At 49.3% G+C, this 15,743-nt stretch overlaps 2 protein-coding genes across 2 annotated transcripts in view; both read right to left on the reverse strand.

Moving 5' to 3' along the window:
• LOC111726934 (nuclear pore complex protein Nup214-like) overlaps window positions 1-3,659 on the reverse strand; it is a 5,706-nt gene extending 2,047 nt beyond the window's left edge. The window contains exons 1-2 of the mRNA XM_023516098.1: window positions 3,483-3,659; window positions 725-920 (exon numbers count right to left, since the gene is read on the reverse strand). Of these exons, the coding sequence (XP_023371866.1) occupies window positions 725-920; window positions 3,483-3,527 (241 nt within the window). The 5' untranslated portion in view covers window positions 3,528-3,659. The remainder of the gene's footprint in view (window positions 1-724; window positions 921-3,482) is intronic.
• A 3,927-nt stretch (window positions 3,660-7,586) lies between these two features.
• The window catches only part of AIF1L (allograft inflammatory factor 1 like), a 16,710-nt gene continuing 8,553 nt past the window's right edge, over window positions 7,587-15,743 (reverse strand). The window contains exons 3-6 of the mRNA XM_003794889.2: window positions 14,485-14,551; window positions 11,951-11,992; window positions 8,825-8,987; window positions 7,587-7,674 (exon numbers count right to left, since the gene is read on the reverse strand). Of these exons, the coding sequence (XP_003794937.1) occupies window positions 7,587-7,674; window positions 8,825-8,987; window positions 11,951-11,992; window positions 14,485-14,551 (360 nt within the window). The remainder of the gene's footprint in view (window positions 7,675-8,824; window positions 8,988-11,950; window positions 11,993-14,484; window positions 14,552-15,743) is intronic.

The raw sequence follows: 15,743 nt of genomic DNA on the forward strand, positions 1-15,743 counted from the left end.
AAAAAAAAAAAAAAAAAATCGCTACTTAATTTTCAAAAGAAGCTCAAAGTGCAATAAGTATATTCTTTTTTTTTACTCAACATAATTTAAGTGTGCTGTGAAAGTTTGCCTGTAGGTTCAAGTACGTCATGAGATAAAAAGGTTGAAAAACATTGCTCTAAATCAGGGGTCCTCAAACTACAGCCTGTGGACCACATGTAGCCCACCAAGGACTTTTATCCAGCCCGCCAGGTGTTTTTGCCACTGCTGCCTGTCCTGCTTAGCAGCCAACTCATCCCAAGCCCGCAGTCCAGCCCTCCAACGGTCTGAGGGACAGTGAACTGGCCCCCTGTTTAAAAAGTTTGAGGACTCTTGCTCTAAATAGCAGACATTCTCACATGTCTGAGTGGTCCTGTTATGCCAACTAAAAACCCATGCAACAAGAACCTTTTCTTACAGAGCCAGAGATCAAGTTCAACTGAGCAAAAATAATAGCATAGTATAATGGCAGGTTCTTCCCTCTGAGCTTAGAGGAACAACTTACTGAAAGAGAAACAAAGAACCAAAGAGAAAACCTAGAAAGGCTTCCAGCATTCTAACTAGAACTATCTTTTTAGGAGTCAACTTTAAAACTAATAAGTAGCAGTGCTAAATTTATTAGCAGAGAGATTTGTTGAGAAGGAAACATATTAGCATGCCACTGTATCCCCTCTAGCTACTATGCAACATAAAGCAACAAATTTACCTATTTTATTCGGGTCATCTCCAGGTTTATTTTGAATAAGAAGATTTTTAGTAGGAAAAATCTGCAGTCCACTGACTCCACCAGCAAAGACCAGACCATACTTGTTGGACACAGCAAGCAGACTTGAGCGTTCCTTGGGCAGCTCCTCAGGGGAATCAAAGATTCTCACCTTCTTTAGTGCTCTAAACTGAAAATCCTATTATTGTAAGGAATCAAAACAAGACCAATTCAGGAAAAATAGGAAATTAACTCATGTCTATTGTTATAGTCCAGCAGACCCAATTTCAATGCAGCCAAAAATATGTGTTACACTGAGGCTGACAACTATCTCAATTGTCTTTAAATTCCTTATACTTGGCCAGGCGAGGTGACTCATGCCTATAATCCTAACACTTCAGAGGCTGAGGTGGGTGGATTGCCTGAGCTCATGAGTTGGAGACCAACCCAAGCCACAGCAAGACCCCATCTCTTAAAAACAGCCAGGTGTTGTGACAGGCACCTGTAGTCCCAGCTATTTGGGAGGCTGAGGCAAGAGAATTACTTAAGCCCAGAATTTGAGGTTGCTGTGAGTTGTGACACTATGGCACTCTACCGAGGGTGACAAACTGAAACTGTCTTAAAAAAAAAAATTCCTTATACTTATCACAGCGCCTATTGTAATGCTTAGTATTTGTTGAATGAAATAAATGGGGGGAAAATCTTCCATGAAGCCTTGACTAATCCAGCTTACACTGATCATTTCTTTTTCTGAATTCCTAGTATAATATTTATTATCTGAATTGCCACAAAACCGCACTTTATTGTTTATAATCTTGTCTTATTTCATAGTGTGTATTGTCTTATGACCCAGCATAAAACTTAAATTTCAAAAGTTGTTACAGCTTTTCTTTCTTTCTTTTTTTTTTTTTTTTGACAGAGCCTCAAGTTGTCTCCCTGGGTAGAGTGACATGGCATCATAGCTCACAGCAATCTTCAATTCCTAGGCTCAAGCAAGTCTCCTGCCTCAGCCTCCCAAGTAGCTGGGACCACAGGCGCCCGCCACAACGCCCCACTTGGTTGCAGCTGTCGTTGTTTGGCAGGCCTGGGCTGGATTAGAACCCACCACCTTAGGTGTATGTGGCTGGCGCCTTAGCCACTTGAGCCACAGGTGCCAAGCCTACAGCTTTTCTCAGTCTTTATTTTTGTACATTAGATTCTTATGATGTCTTTCTTACGGAATCCCTAATACACATGCATGGTAATTTTGTTGGATTTGTGGTTTAATACAAATTTTCTTTTCTTTTTTTTTGTTGAGACAGAGTTTCACTTTTTCGCCCTCAGTAGAATGCTGTAGCGTCATAGCTCACAGCAACCTCAAACTCTTAGGCTCAAGTGATTCTCTTGCCTCAGCCTTCCAAGTAGCTGGGACTACAGGCACCTGCCATAACGCCCAGGTGCACAACTCTCTATTTTTAGAAACAGGGTCTTTTTCTAGTTCAGGCTTGTCTTGAACCTGTGAGCTCAGGCAAAACACCGACCTCAGCCTCCCTGAGTGCTAGGATTATAGGCATGAGCCACGGCACCTGGCCCTAATACATATTTTTTAAAACATCAACTGAAATACTCTTGGTTCCTACCAGTTATAGCGAGTAAAAATTCACACAGCTTTCCATATGAAACTATACTACGGTTTCACATAGGAACACAATAAAAATTGCAGTCTTTTTTGTACTCTTCATCCTGACAATCCCAAAATCCCACGTGAGTCTTGGTCACATGGGTGGAGAGGGCCAGTGGGATGAAGACGCACAGAACAGCTCCCCTGTTACAGTCAATAACTCAAAGGGAGTACCATATTCTGCATCTGTAGTTCCTGTTTCTTATGCCCCAGCATATCTAAAGAATGACACACCCCCATCAGGTGGCTCACTACTGTCAGTGATTCTCAAAAAAGAAAAAAGAATCGCTATTTTAAATATGATATGGATTACTATCCCAAAAATGCATTTTAGAGATCTGTTGTTTACACAAATGCCTCAAATCTTCCTGTAACGTACTTCCTTTTAGCTTTTTAAAATAAATGTAGTTCATTCTCTGTACCCTCATACTGTTAGAACACATGTACGAACTATTAAGCACACCATTCTGTGAGTTATCTCCAGGGCGCCCCCACATTACCATCATTTGGGCCGTTTGACCCTTTTTTAGGTTCCTGACTTTACAGGGTGATACCGGTGCCAAAATAGTCTTCTTACTCCAATTAACTAAAGGTTTTATAGGATGGATGATCTTCTCTGGCCTTACCTTAGGCAAGACTGAACTATCTGACAAAAGTAGTACAAGGAAAGTAAAGAACAGAGGATTTGAACTGAGCTGGCTTTCAAGGCCCCTTGTCAATGTGACTTAGGTAAATTACTTTCTAGGCCTCGATTTGCTTCTTTACATTAACGTCTACTTCTCGGGGTTGCGTGATGACTACCACAGTGCCTGACAAGAAGTAAAGCTCAATAAACAGCAGTTTTACTGAAGCTCCAGCCCCCACATGAAAGCCCCTAGCTTTAACTGAGGAGGCGTGCTCAAGACCTTGAAAGGACAGGGAAATTGAATTCACTAGGTCTGTCATGCTGGCTGCGCGACAGAGTGCTCCAGGGCGCACTGGTGAGAACTCTCAACGCGGTAAACTGTTTAAACAGGAGGCGGGGCAGCTGGCACAGCGCTTCACCCTTCAAAGGGAACATCAGAACTAAGGAAGGGAGGCAGGTCCCTAGAAGTCTCTGACCTTCATCTCACGCTCGGGGATCATGGCATCCATCTCGTCTCCCATCGCGCCTCCAACGGTTTGTCTTAGACACCGCTGCCACCGCCTGCGGCCTTGCACACAGAGCCCAGGCAGTTCAGAAGTCAACTTCCTTCCCTCAGCGCCAGCGGCGCGCGTGGGTCGCGCATTTCCGGCGCGCGATGGGTGCCGGCGCGCTTTGGTGACGTCAAGCTCACCTCCGCAGCGCCGTCCTGGGACTCCGCCGGAGCCTTTGAAGTCGCGCGCTCTCCAGCCGCCGCTCCCCATTAGCCAGCTCAGGGTGTAAGGGCGTGGCTGTAGAGTCGGCGCTCTTGCGCCCTGGATATTCCTAGCTCCGCCCCACGTTTGCATCTGGAGCTGGCTTGCTGGGCTTGCCTTTCGTTCTTGGGAGGCGATAGCTAAAATGCTTCGCGCTTTTGGTTGGCGTGAAGCCTCACAGTAACTCTTAGAGGTAGGTGGCTACTAGTAGCTTCCGATTTGGATAAGTTAGAAACTTGACAAACGTTTCCAGCAGCAGCTTTTGAGAGAGCGGTCCGGCAGGGGCGGGGCTCGCCACGGAAGACCCTTCAGTGTCTAAGGACCAAGGCTGGAAAGGAAGGTTATGGGGCTCCAGAGAACGGCTTTGTTAGGTCCTTTCAAGGTAATCATTTCCAGAGCGAGAGCCTTACCCTTCTCTGGTCACAAAAAAATTTGTGCCAGGTTCTGCGCAAAACCCTTTAGATGTGTGATACTCTGTAATCTTCAAGACGTTCAGGTCACCGGAGGTTTCCCACTAACATTTAATTCATACGGCAAAGGAAGCGGAGAAGTTGAGAAGATTCTCCACTGGCCCACAGGCAGAAAGTAGTAGAAGCAGGATTAGAATTCAGGTTGTCTGGATAATGCTGACTGATGATATTACACAGTCCCACGGAGAAGACATTTCTGTAGTGGATGATGTCATCAAGGTTCTAGGACAAAAGTTCTTACCCTGGGTTGGCTCCAGGAGGGCAGATTCTATTTAATGTTTGGTAAGCCAAGCCGGCTTCTCAGCCGTGAAACGGCTCAGCATAATTGAACCCCTCTTGTGGGGTTGCTGCGAGTCGATGAAGTTCTGCTGCTTCAGACCCAATACACGGGACTCACTCGTTCCAGTTAAAACATTAACTAGCACATCTCTTATCTGCTCAGCCCAGAGCAATCCTCAAAATACACCACAAAAGACACTGGTAAGTTTACTCAGTTTATTTCTGTACAGATGATATCCCACCCCCTACACACACACGTGCACACACACAAACATACCTCATACACCTGAATTTGCACAGCGCTTTTGAGTGAGGAACAGAGCCATACTTGGCAGGCCCACCTTACTGGTTACATTAGATTTGGTCTCTCAGAAACAAGACAGTTGAAGTCCCAAGAAGTTAACTCCCTAACCAGGGAAGTAAGAGTCATAAGCCAAAAGCAATAACCTGAAATACATGCAGATGTCCCTCTCCCTCCAGGAGTTCCAAGAAACAGTAAAGGGACTGGTGGGAGTTCCCAGGACACCACCCCAATCTGTGACAGAATCCTCTTTCCTGCCTTCCCAGAGCCTGGAGACACACCCCCTTGCTCTCCTCCCAGGAGGCTTAGGCTTTCTGCAGCCTTGTAAACTGTGAAAACCACTAAAATAAACCTGCTTGGGTATGCCTTCCTCTCTTAGTAAAAAACAGGGACATTGGTGGCACCTGTAGCTCAGAGGCTAGAGCACCAGCTACATACACCTGGCCTGGTGTCTGCCAAACAATGACAAATACAGCAACAAAAAAAAAAAATAGCTGGGTGTTGGGGCAGGCGCCTGTAGTCCCAGCTACTTAGGAGGCTGAGGCAAGAGAATCGCTTAAACCCAAGAGTATGAACTTGCTGTGAGCTGACACCACAGCCTCTACTGAGGGCAACATAGTGAGATTGTGTCTCAAAAAATGAACAGGGACATTGAATCTAAGTCATCAAGAAAGGCTTTAGCTTCCTCAGAGGTCCCAGCCTGTCCCAAAGAGGGGACACAGTGGGAAGGGGTGGCGACAGGCAGCTGCTAATCTATTGATCTCAGGAGAAAAAAAGGGTTGGGAGTAGGATTTTACATTTATAGGGAGGAATGTTATGCTGAGGTTTAAACTTCAACTAGGCCTGTGCATTTGAAGCAGATCCTTAAGCTGAAGATCAGCCAGTCATAGCCAAATAATCTTGCTCCTGAACTGGTTGAAACCAGTGGATTAACCCAACCTGGCCATTTCCTCAGCCCCACCTGCTTTTCTCCCTCAAGCTGGTGTAGAGGCAGCACCTCCATCCTAGAACCCTGAGAAGCCACAGGGAACCCACACTGGTGCAAACTGCCCCCAGTCCTTTCCACTTAAGGTTTTGCAAAAGTTCCTCCAAGACTCTTACCCTGTCTGGGGCCCAGCTATGCTCCCCAAGATAGTAGGGATGTGGCAGTCACCCCACACCCTTCCCCTTCCCTAACATTCACCTTGTCATTGTCTGGCTCTGACTTTCCTTCTAGAATCTAAATTCCATGAGTCCATTTCACTTTTGGTTCTTAACTCTTGGACCATGGCAGGTGCTTAACAAGTATGTTCAGTGAGTAAGTGTATCTAAGTCCTGAGAAGGCAGGGTAAGAGACTCTAGAACACAAGTGGGGGCCAGGCTGAACTCCCTGTTCAACAAAGATGGGGCCATCTTCCTGCATGTGTTCTGAGAGGCAGCTGAGGCTCCACCATGAAGCCGTAGGAGAGGCACAACTGTAGGAGGCAACCTAGCCTTCACCCAGACCCTTCAGAGTGAGGGAAGCCTTGCTCAGGCTTCTTCCCACCCACCCATTTTCGTTCCTGACCAGGCAACTCAGATGAGGTGTGCGCAGGGCACTTGAACACCTGGGCTTCAGTCCAGACTCTTCCTTGGGCATGGCATTTAATCCCTGCGGGTTACTGCAGTTTCCTCACCTGTCAAGTGAGAGGATTGGCCCAGCTAACCTACAGGGGTGATCAGCACTCTAAAATCTTGCGAGTCCATAAGAAAGGACATGGGTGACCCCAATCCAATTTCCAAGCTCAAGGTTTTGAGCAATTTGGGAAGAGAGACAGTAGACACAGCACATATCTGGACAGTGTGGGGGACTTGAAGCTTATGATAGGTGGTCAATAAATATCTGTTCAATGAATGAGTGAATGAATAAGTGGATGAATGCTGGGAGGAGGGTAGGAAAGCAAATGAGGGAAGTGACGTCAAGCCGACTGAGATGAGAAGAGCAACCTCTTTCTCAGCTCTTGGCTGAACAGTGGTGCTGACTTTGAGCAGGTATGTTTTACTCCTCATTCTCCCGTCCTGGTGCCAGGACGGCACTGAGTTGAACCTTCCCCCAAGGCCCCTGCCTCATCTCTATCTCCAAAGCCCTTTGCTGCCCCAGCAAGGGACTATAGGGCTGCACCTTTCTTCCCTCTGAGCTGCCCATAAAAGTGAGGAAAGGAAGCAAGACCAAAGGGTTCCTTCTGGTACCTTCTTGAAAGGCTCAAATTGCCAAGCTTTTTTCCTTCCCACTTTCGGTCACAGTGCTGAGGATGAGAAAAGACGTGGCCTGGGGGCTACCAGCCACGGCACTGGGCGCTGAGTGGCCACACCCTGGACAAACCCAGAGTGCTGGAACCATGGGTCTGAGGAGACCCTAACAAGGCCCTGCAGTCTTTCCCTATCCCAGGGTCTTCTGAAAGTGGGCTGGGGTCCTCACCAGGGCCAAAGTCTGAACTTAGCTCAGGGACCTTCTGGAAGGATAGATAAGTGTGGGGAAAATAGGCTTCCAGCCTCCCTGCCCTGGCCCTGCCCCCTCCAAGTTTTTGGTTTGAGATCAGCCCCTCTGCACAGGGAGGCAAGAAAGAGGGAAGAGGGAGGGGACCCAGGGCTCAGGGTTCTCCAGCCCAGAGCCCCTTTAAGGCAGATATATGTGCTTTACAAGGATATTGCTGAAAATTCAAACACACAGACACCAAACAAACAAGACAGATCACAGTGAGTCAAGAGTCGCAGGGAGGAGCAGGGGTGGGAAGGCGGGGTGGGGTCCAGACAGGGTCCTCAGGGCAGGCTAGCAATGTCTCTCTCTGGAGGGGGGCCAACTGGCTTGGGGCTGCTCTCGTTGGCTTTTCCTTCAAACATCATGACTCTGGTTTGGAGATAGAAGAAAAAAGAAAACAGGATTAGGACTCCCCTCATCCAGGGCAAGATCACCCCCAGCCTTTATGTCCAGCAAGGTCCTCAAATCTGTTCTGCACAAGATATCAGTCTTGGGAAAGGGCCTGCTAGTCCCATTTTACAGAGGAGAAACTGAGGCTTATAGTGGCAGTGACTCCTCAGAACCACACAGGCCGTCCAAGGCAAAGGCGGACCAAGACTCCAGGCCTCTGACTCTGAGGCCGTGCCTTTCCCTAACCATGCTGCCTAGAGGAGGCTGAGTGAGGCTGGGCCATGGCTCTGCTCAGGGCTCCTTCAGACCTCCTTCCCACGCTGAGAAGAGAGCCTGAGGAGCAGAGGGCAGGGGCTGAGAGAATAACCTCTGGGAGGAACAGCCTGGGTTCGAACGCCTGCTCTGCTATTGCCCAGCTGGCTGACTCAAGCAAGACACTCAACCTCTCTGACTCTCAGCATTTCCATCTGCAACTGGGGACACTAAAACCTCTGGCCAGAGTGAACCCTGAGCTTGTGACCTGGTTACTCAGTTTCCATGGGCTTGAACAAACTCCTTCATAAAATGAGACGGGTATATTTCACCTTAGTACTTTTGAGTGGGGAAGCACCAGACACTGGGCTGGAATCCTTAGGCATGTCATCTCATTAAGCCTCAGGACAACACTTCACAGAAGACGTGTGTGAGCATCCCTATTTCACAGATGAGAAACTGAGGCTTGCAGACGAAAGGGAGCTTGCCCAGGTTCATTTCAGTAGCAAGTAACAACATCAAGATTGAAATTTTGCTTCCCTTTAGAACCAATTTTGACTCCATTTTCTGCTCACAACAACCTATGGGGGTGATGGAGAAACCTGAGGCTCAGGAAGTTTTGACAGCTTTATCACCATCATCATCTTCAGAGTTACTACCTAGCACTGATTCTGCCAGATGCTCTGTTACAGGCTAATTTCCCCTACAAGTATGTCTTATGATTAATAACACGACCATTTGACAGATAAAGTTTGGGAAAATTAAGTACCTTGCCCAGCAGGTCACATACATTACCTGGCTGGGGAAGGGCTCAGGTCCCCTCTGCACAGAATAACTTTGCCTTCAGAGGCCCCAGGAGAGGTGAGGAGATACTCACAGCTTGAGGACGGCCGACCGTTTCCCCAGCATCATATTCACAAAGTCTCGGTAGGAAATGGTGTCGCTGACCCCACCTGTCACCTCTGAAATCATTTTCTTCATCTCTAGGTGGGTCTTGGGGACACCAAGCTTCTCCATCATCCTCTTTAAAGACATCAGGTCTGCCAGATGGAAAGCAGATCTGTTAGGTGGAGACAGGCTGCCCGAGCAGGGACCATTCCACTCTGGCATCCTATGCTGCAGGCTTGGCGGGAGATCCCCTCCCTGGAGTCCGCACCACTCCATAAGCCATCATGCCTGAGCTCATAAGAACATAGAGACTAGTGGTTACAGACTGGGTTATGGAGTCAGACAGACCTGCATTGGAACTGAGTTTTGCTACTCTTACTGTGGGACCTGGGGCAAACTCAGTTGGGTGCAGTAGCTCACACCTGTAATCCTAGCACTCTGGGAGGCCAAGGCAGGTGGATTGTTTGAGCTCAGGAATTTGAGACCAGTTACTTAGGAGGCTGAGGCAAGAAGATCACTTGAGCCCAAGAGTTTAAGGTTGCTGTAAGCTATGATGCCACAGCACTCTACCAAGGGCAACAGATTGAGACTGTCTCAAAAAAACAAAAACAAAACAAACAAAAATAGCCCCTTTCCCCTGCTCCCACCAGTGATGGAACAGGTTGAGGGGATTCTTTCCAGGGACAACATGTGATCCCCACACAGCAGGCACTCAGCAAGGCAGCTTGTTCTTCACAGTTATTGTTATCTTACTGTTGTCAGCAGTTAGGAGGAGCTGTGTGCCCTCAGGCATCACTGCCCAGCAAGCTGGGGTCAGGGAGTTGGTCTGACCCCAGGCATTGAAAGTCACTCTCTTGGGTGCTGGGTGGCAAGCAGCCCCTCCCCACCCCACCCCCATCTGTCCTAGGGCTTTGCCTCAGCTGGAAGGGAAAGCATGCCAGAAATATCCTGTGGGGCAGGAAAACCAACAAAAGAACAAAATTCAAGAAAAACAAGGGAGGCACCAAAAAGTTAATACACCCCCAAGGGGTTGCTGCCTTAAACCTCCCAGCTACTGCCAAGATCTGAGGCAACTTCCTTCAGATTATTCTTGAGTGAACAATGGGTGAGCAGATGGTGGGAGCAGGGTGGGGTCTGCAGGGATGTGGGCAGTGTTGTGGCCAGCACTCCCCCAAGAGGCAAGGCAGGCAGGACTGGGGCCAGGCCTGAAGGTGCCAGGATGTCCAGGCATTTAAGAGAGAGCAGGGCAGGCTTTTCCAGGAAAGGGCAAGAGGGTACCACACATGGCCATCAGACGCTAAGTTGGCAAAACCTTTCTGAGGCAGTTTGGCAAGGTGCTTCAAAACCCTTTGACCGACAATATCTCATTCCTCAGCCTTAACTCTAACGAAATAACCAGCCAGCTAGGTACAATGGCTTATGCCTGTAATCCTAGCACTTTGGGAGGCCAAGGTGGAAGGATCACTTGAGCGCAGGAGTTTGAGGTTGCTGTGAGCTATGATGATGTACAGCACTCTAGCCTTGGTGACAGATTCTGTCTTGAAAAATTTAAAAAATAAAAAGTATAAACCAAAATGGTTATAGCACTTATTTCTGGGAGGTGGGATTATGTGTGACATATTTCTGTTTTGTCTTTGTGCTTTGCTGTGTCTCCCAACATTTTTTATGATGAAATGTATTAATTTGGGGCGGTGCCTGTGGCTCAAAGGAGTAAGGCACTGGCCCCATATGCCGGAGGTGGTGGGTTCAAACCCAGCCCTGGCCAAAAACTGCAAAAAAAAAAAAAAGTATTAATTTGATAAACCAAAAAATCTTTTTGCTAAAGAAAAAGTAATCAGCTGGGCGTGGTGGCTCACACCTATAATCCTAAGCACTCTGGGAGGCTGAGGCGGGTAGATTGCCTGAGCTCACAGGTTTGCGACTAGCCTGAGCCAGAGTGAGACCTCACCTCTAAAAACAGCTAGACATTGTGGCAGGTGCCTGTAGTCCTAGCTACTTGGAGGCTGAGGTAAGAGAATTGCTTGAGCCCAAGAGTTTGAGGTTGCTGTGAGTTAATGGTGCAATGGCAATCTACTGAGGGCGACCTCTGTTTCAAAAAAAAAAAAAAAAGAAAAGAAAAGAAAAAGTGATCAAAATGTTCAAAAGGGTCAGCTTATTACCCATAGCACAGTGGTTATGGTGCCAGCCACATACACTGAGGCTGGCAGGTTCAAACCCATCCTGGGCCAGCTAAAAACGACAATTACAACAAAAAATAGCTGGGCTTTGAGGTGGGTGCCAGTAATCCCAACTACTTTGGAGGATGAGGGAAGAGAATGACCTAAGTCTAAGAGTTTGAGCTTGCTGTGAGCTGTGATGCCACAGCACTCTACCAAGGGCAACATAGTGAGACTGTCTCAAAAAAAAAAAAATTTCAAAAGAAGAGAGAGGATAGAGGAGACAGAAGTAGAAATGCTAGTGGGAGCGACAACACCAGAGCTATACGGTAAAGCAGAGGAGGAGAACGCTTTCAGAAACAGGTGGGCCCGGCCTGCCACATAACGACCAGCTGCTCAAGCAAGTCAGTTCATCTTTCTGAGTCTTGGTTTCCTCATCTGTAAAATGGGGATCATCAAACTGGCCTTGACTAGGTCATAGCTGGTAAGACTGAGCAATGGCCTACCAGAACGTAAGTGCCACAGACAGGGTGTCTGTCACTCCCAGTGCCTGGACAGCAGGACACGATTAAAAGTCCTTTGCAGGAGGAATCAACATATGTGAAAGCACTTTGTCAACTGCAGAAACCACATCATGGAAAGATAGGCTTGGGGACCAAGGAAACACCAGCCCCTGTGCAGGGTGTCAACTGCCTAAGCAGCCGGAGTGTCTCTAGCACTGGGCAGGGCATGGCACCCTCTACACTGAGTCCCTGTAGCACCTGGGCAGGAGGCTGAGAGGTGGGCAGGGAGCCAGGGCAGGGGCAGAGGCAGAGGGGGAAAGCTGTAGTATGTGTTTATCACTCTTAACGGACCACCCCACGTGCTCCACCCACGCAGGTGGGTCAGTGGGGCTCTCTGGACCCTCAAATCTTCTACCCACTGAATACCCTCTTCCCCACACGCAAGGCCTCACTCACCAATCTCGCCTTCATTGTTCAGGTCAAACTCCATGTACTTTTCTGGAAATTATAGGCAAAAACCGGCATTAGCTTACAACCATAGCTAAGGGACCCAATGACTTGCTTGAGGGCAAATGACCAGGTCCTCAGGACCCCACACCACCAGCCTCATCCGCCAGGAGTTCTTGACCCAAGGCCCTCGTCATCTCAGCCACAATCTCTGGAGAAAGAGCTCATCTTGCCTGGACTATTTCTCCTGCAGGAGCCATGAGGGAAAGTGGGCTGGGAGCCAATCTGCCTCTCGGGAGGAGGGCAGCTGCTTCCTCCCAGGTCCCCACCAGTGCCAGCCAGCTGCATCTGAACTGGCTGCACACTGGCTAGATCTGATTCCTGGGCCCGGAGATCCAAATCCAGTGGGTGTGGGGAGAGTAGGGTGGCAGCAAGAATGGAGTGTTTTCAGAGTCTCCTAGGTAATTATAGTGGGAGCCAGGAGTCCCTACAGTTCTGAAGCCAGGACAAATGCCTGTGGGCCTGCCCTGGCCACAGACCCTCACCCCAAACCTCATGTACAGACTGAGTTAAAGGAATTAAGGAATCCAGGAAAACCTCCAACAGGGAGGGAGGGTCCTCAGAGCAATAAGCTTGTAATCTCCTGACAAGGGCGGTAGGTCAAGTGAAGCGTGTGGCCTTGGCAGGGCAGCCCTTCATCAGCAGAGCAGCCAGTGTGAGCAAGCTGAGGTCCCTGGGTAGCCTTGTTTCTCCTGTCCACTCCCACCTGCTCCACCTCACTGCCCCTCTGCCTGGAATGTTCCCCTGGTATTCTCAAGACTCCTCCCTCATGCCTTAGGTGTACCCTCCCACCCACTGAGCACCCTGTCCTCCCTCCAGGGTCCATTTCTTACCAAAGCACCTACCACAACCCTTGATCTTTGTATTTCCCTGCTCTCTGTTTACACCCCTGTGCAGGGACTTATGTGTTGACCCTGGTGCTCCCAGGTGGGGAACAGGCTGGCCTACAAGTGCTCACCTGGAGAGCAAATGAGTGAGTGATTTGAGGCCCTTCCCAGCATAACTCCTTGTGGTTCCAATCTGGCCCGACAGACCCAATCCTACATCCCAGGTAACACAATCAGAGTGGATGTTAGAGCCTCAAGATCCTGTCCCTCCTCCCAGAGTCACCAGTGAAAGTGCTCACTGGATGCAGAGAGAAAGGAATAAACAGATGGATGTCCTGTCGCTGCTGGGACAGAGTAGGGACACAGCTGTGTTTTTTCTATTTCTCCTCTTTTTTTTTTTGAGACAGACTCTCACTATGTTGCCCTCCATAGAGTGCTGCGGCATCACAGCTCACAGTAACCTCAAACTCTTGGGCTTAAGCGATTCTCTTGCCTCAGCCTCCAAAGTAGCTGGGACTACAGGTGCCTGCCACAAAGCCCGGCTATTTTTTGTTATAGTTGTCATTGTTGTTTAGCTGGCCTGGGCTAGGTTTGAACCCGCCAGCCTCTGTGTATGTGGCTGGCACCCTACCCACTGAGCTACAGGTGCCGCCTCTCTTCTTTTTTCTTAATGTAAAAAGCATCATAACATAATGGTTAAGAGCAGGGGCTTTGGAGCCAGACTAACATGGGGATAAGTCCCAGCTCTGTCCCAGGTGAGCTGTGTGTCCCCTTCCAATGATCTCCCCCAGTGGAGCCTGAGTTTCTTCATCTATACAGTACTAAGCAACACTATTAACCTCCTGGTGAGCTGGGTGACTCAGGAGCTCCCTGTGCTGTGAGAAGTGCCCATGAAATGCCAGCTGCTATTAATATCACTGGCTATCCATGTCCTGCCCAGGGACTAGGCTTTAAGCAGTTTTAGGAGCAGTTGGCAGATTCTTGGCCTTGCAGCAGAGAGGATGCCCACATTACAGTCTAGGGAGGGAGACATCACTCCAGGCCATTCACCATCTGTCCTCCAGGGAGTCCAGGGCTCCCTTGCCTGAGTGCAGCCCGGCAGGAAAGGTGGGTCTGCCGTGCTCCTTATGGGCACAGCTCCTCTCCTTTTGAGGTACTGGCTGGGACCCAAGAGCCAGGGTCTTGAACAGAGAAACCTTTATGCTGCCCCTCTCCCTGCACAGGCTTCTAGGCCCTGTTTTCTTTTCATCCATGCTGTTGGGACTCAATGGGCAGAAACTCTGCCCCCCACCCCTCTGTGGCAACACAAACGTCCATTCTCCACAGGGGCTCCCGACACTGGCTGCAGAGGGGGAGAGGCAAGGGCTGTTCACAAAGAGCTGATTGTGTGCAGGGGCCCAGAGCAAGCAGCTGAGCAGCGGACAGGAGCCAGCCTCAGCCCTGCAGCAGCCGTGAAGAGAGCACAGGGCAGGGCTAGGCCTGTGGGCCAGAGGCGAGGGGGTCTGTGATGGCAGAGAAGCAGGTGGAGGGGCCATCTCCACGCCTGCCAGGAAGAGGGGCATTCTGGATGGAATGGGGCCACAGCCTAGCTCTGCCTGCAAGGGGGCAAGGGCTAGCCCAGCTCCCTTGAAGGCTGCACCATCAGCCCTTGCTTACCTTTGAAGGCTGCAAGCTTTTCTGGCAGGTTCTCTTCATCACTGTACTTCTGGTCACAGAGAAACTCCTACAGGGGCAAGAGGACAGTGCTGAACGAGGGGTCAGGGGTCAGAGGTAACCCACACGTGGGCCCATTGTCCAGGCGCCTCCTCTCCTGCTGGGTGGCCAGGCTTGACCAGGCAGGGTTTGTCCTGTGTTTGTTCTGGCTTCCCATTGGCCCTGAGGCAGATCTGCACAGTTCACCCTGTGGGCAAGAAGCCAGCTGAGCAGCTTGAGGGCCTGCAGGTCTGCTCTAGCTCAACCAGCAACTGAGCTACCAGTGCTGGGAACTGGGACCCAGGGCACCTGGCTCTGGGATCCCTGCTGCTGTGAGCTCCAAAGACAAGCTACCCGGTTCCATCATTAATTAATTCCTCTGTACCTCTATTGTCTTATCCAGCAAATGTGGGGGGTATCACAGCTGTTTCTTGAGTTCTATAAGGATCTGATAAGAGTATGTAAACAACTCTTGGCATATTGAAAGTACTCGATAAATAGCAGCTATCATATTATTAGTCTCTGCTCTAGACAGAAAATGACTGTGCCTGGGAATGACACTCTCTCACCTGTTTCCTTATGGTTTTAATCCCTGCCCCATCTTCCCCTTGGATGCTTGCAGATTTGGCTGGTCTTTTCAGAACCATCTCGGTGGGGTAGAATTAATCCTGGGTGAAGCAGTTACCTATATGATCTCTTTGGATCTCCTAATAGCTATGAGAGGTAGCTATGGTAATTATCCCCATTTTACAGATGAGGAAAGTGAGGCTCACAAGCCAGAACTTCATCTCAGCTCCATCTCATTTACAGCCTGCATGCTTAGTCCTGACACTTAACATAAGGGCATATCACAGGTGCTGGCCTGGTCTCTGAAAACAAAAAGCTACAAATGAGTGACCACCTACTACGCTGGGCACAGTGCCAGGATCCTACATGTCTGGTGGCTAATCTTCCAGCAGCCCTAGAACCTGTATTCAGAGGGGGGTGTAGAGGGCACAGTCCCATCCTACCACTCAGACCCTGAAAATCCCCCCCTCTTTCCTGGACATCCCTTTCTTCATTCCTGAGCTGTCTGGACAAGGCATTGCGGCTCCATTTGTGTATTCACGCAGCATTTTTTCAGAGACACAATGTACAAGGGACCGGGTCTCAACGGAGCAGGAGAGACCAAGTGAAAAAGGTTCCGGCTCGGCGCCTGTGGTTCAAGTGGCTAAGGCGCCAGC

The sequence above is a fragment of the Otolemur garnettii genome, unplaced genomic scaffold (genome assembly GCF_000181295.1).
Source record: "Otolemur garnettii isolate 467f Iridium unplaced genomic scaffold, OtoGar3 scaffold00087, whole genome shotgun sequence".
NCBI lineage: Eukaryota > Metazoa > Chordata > Mammalia > Primates > Galagidae > Otolemur > Otolemur garnettii.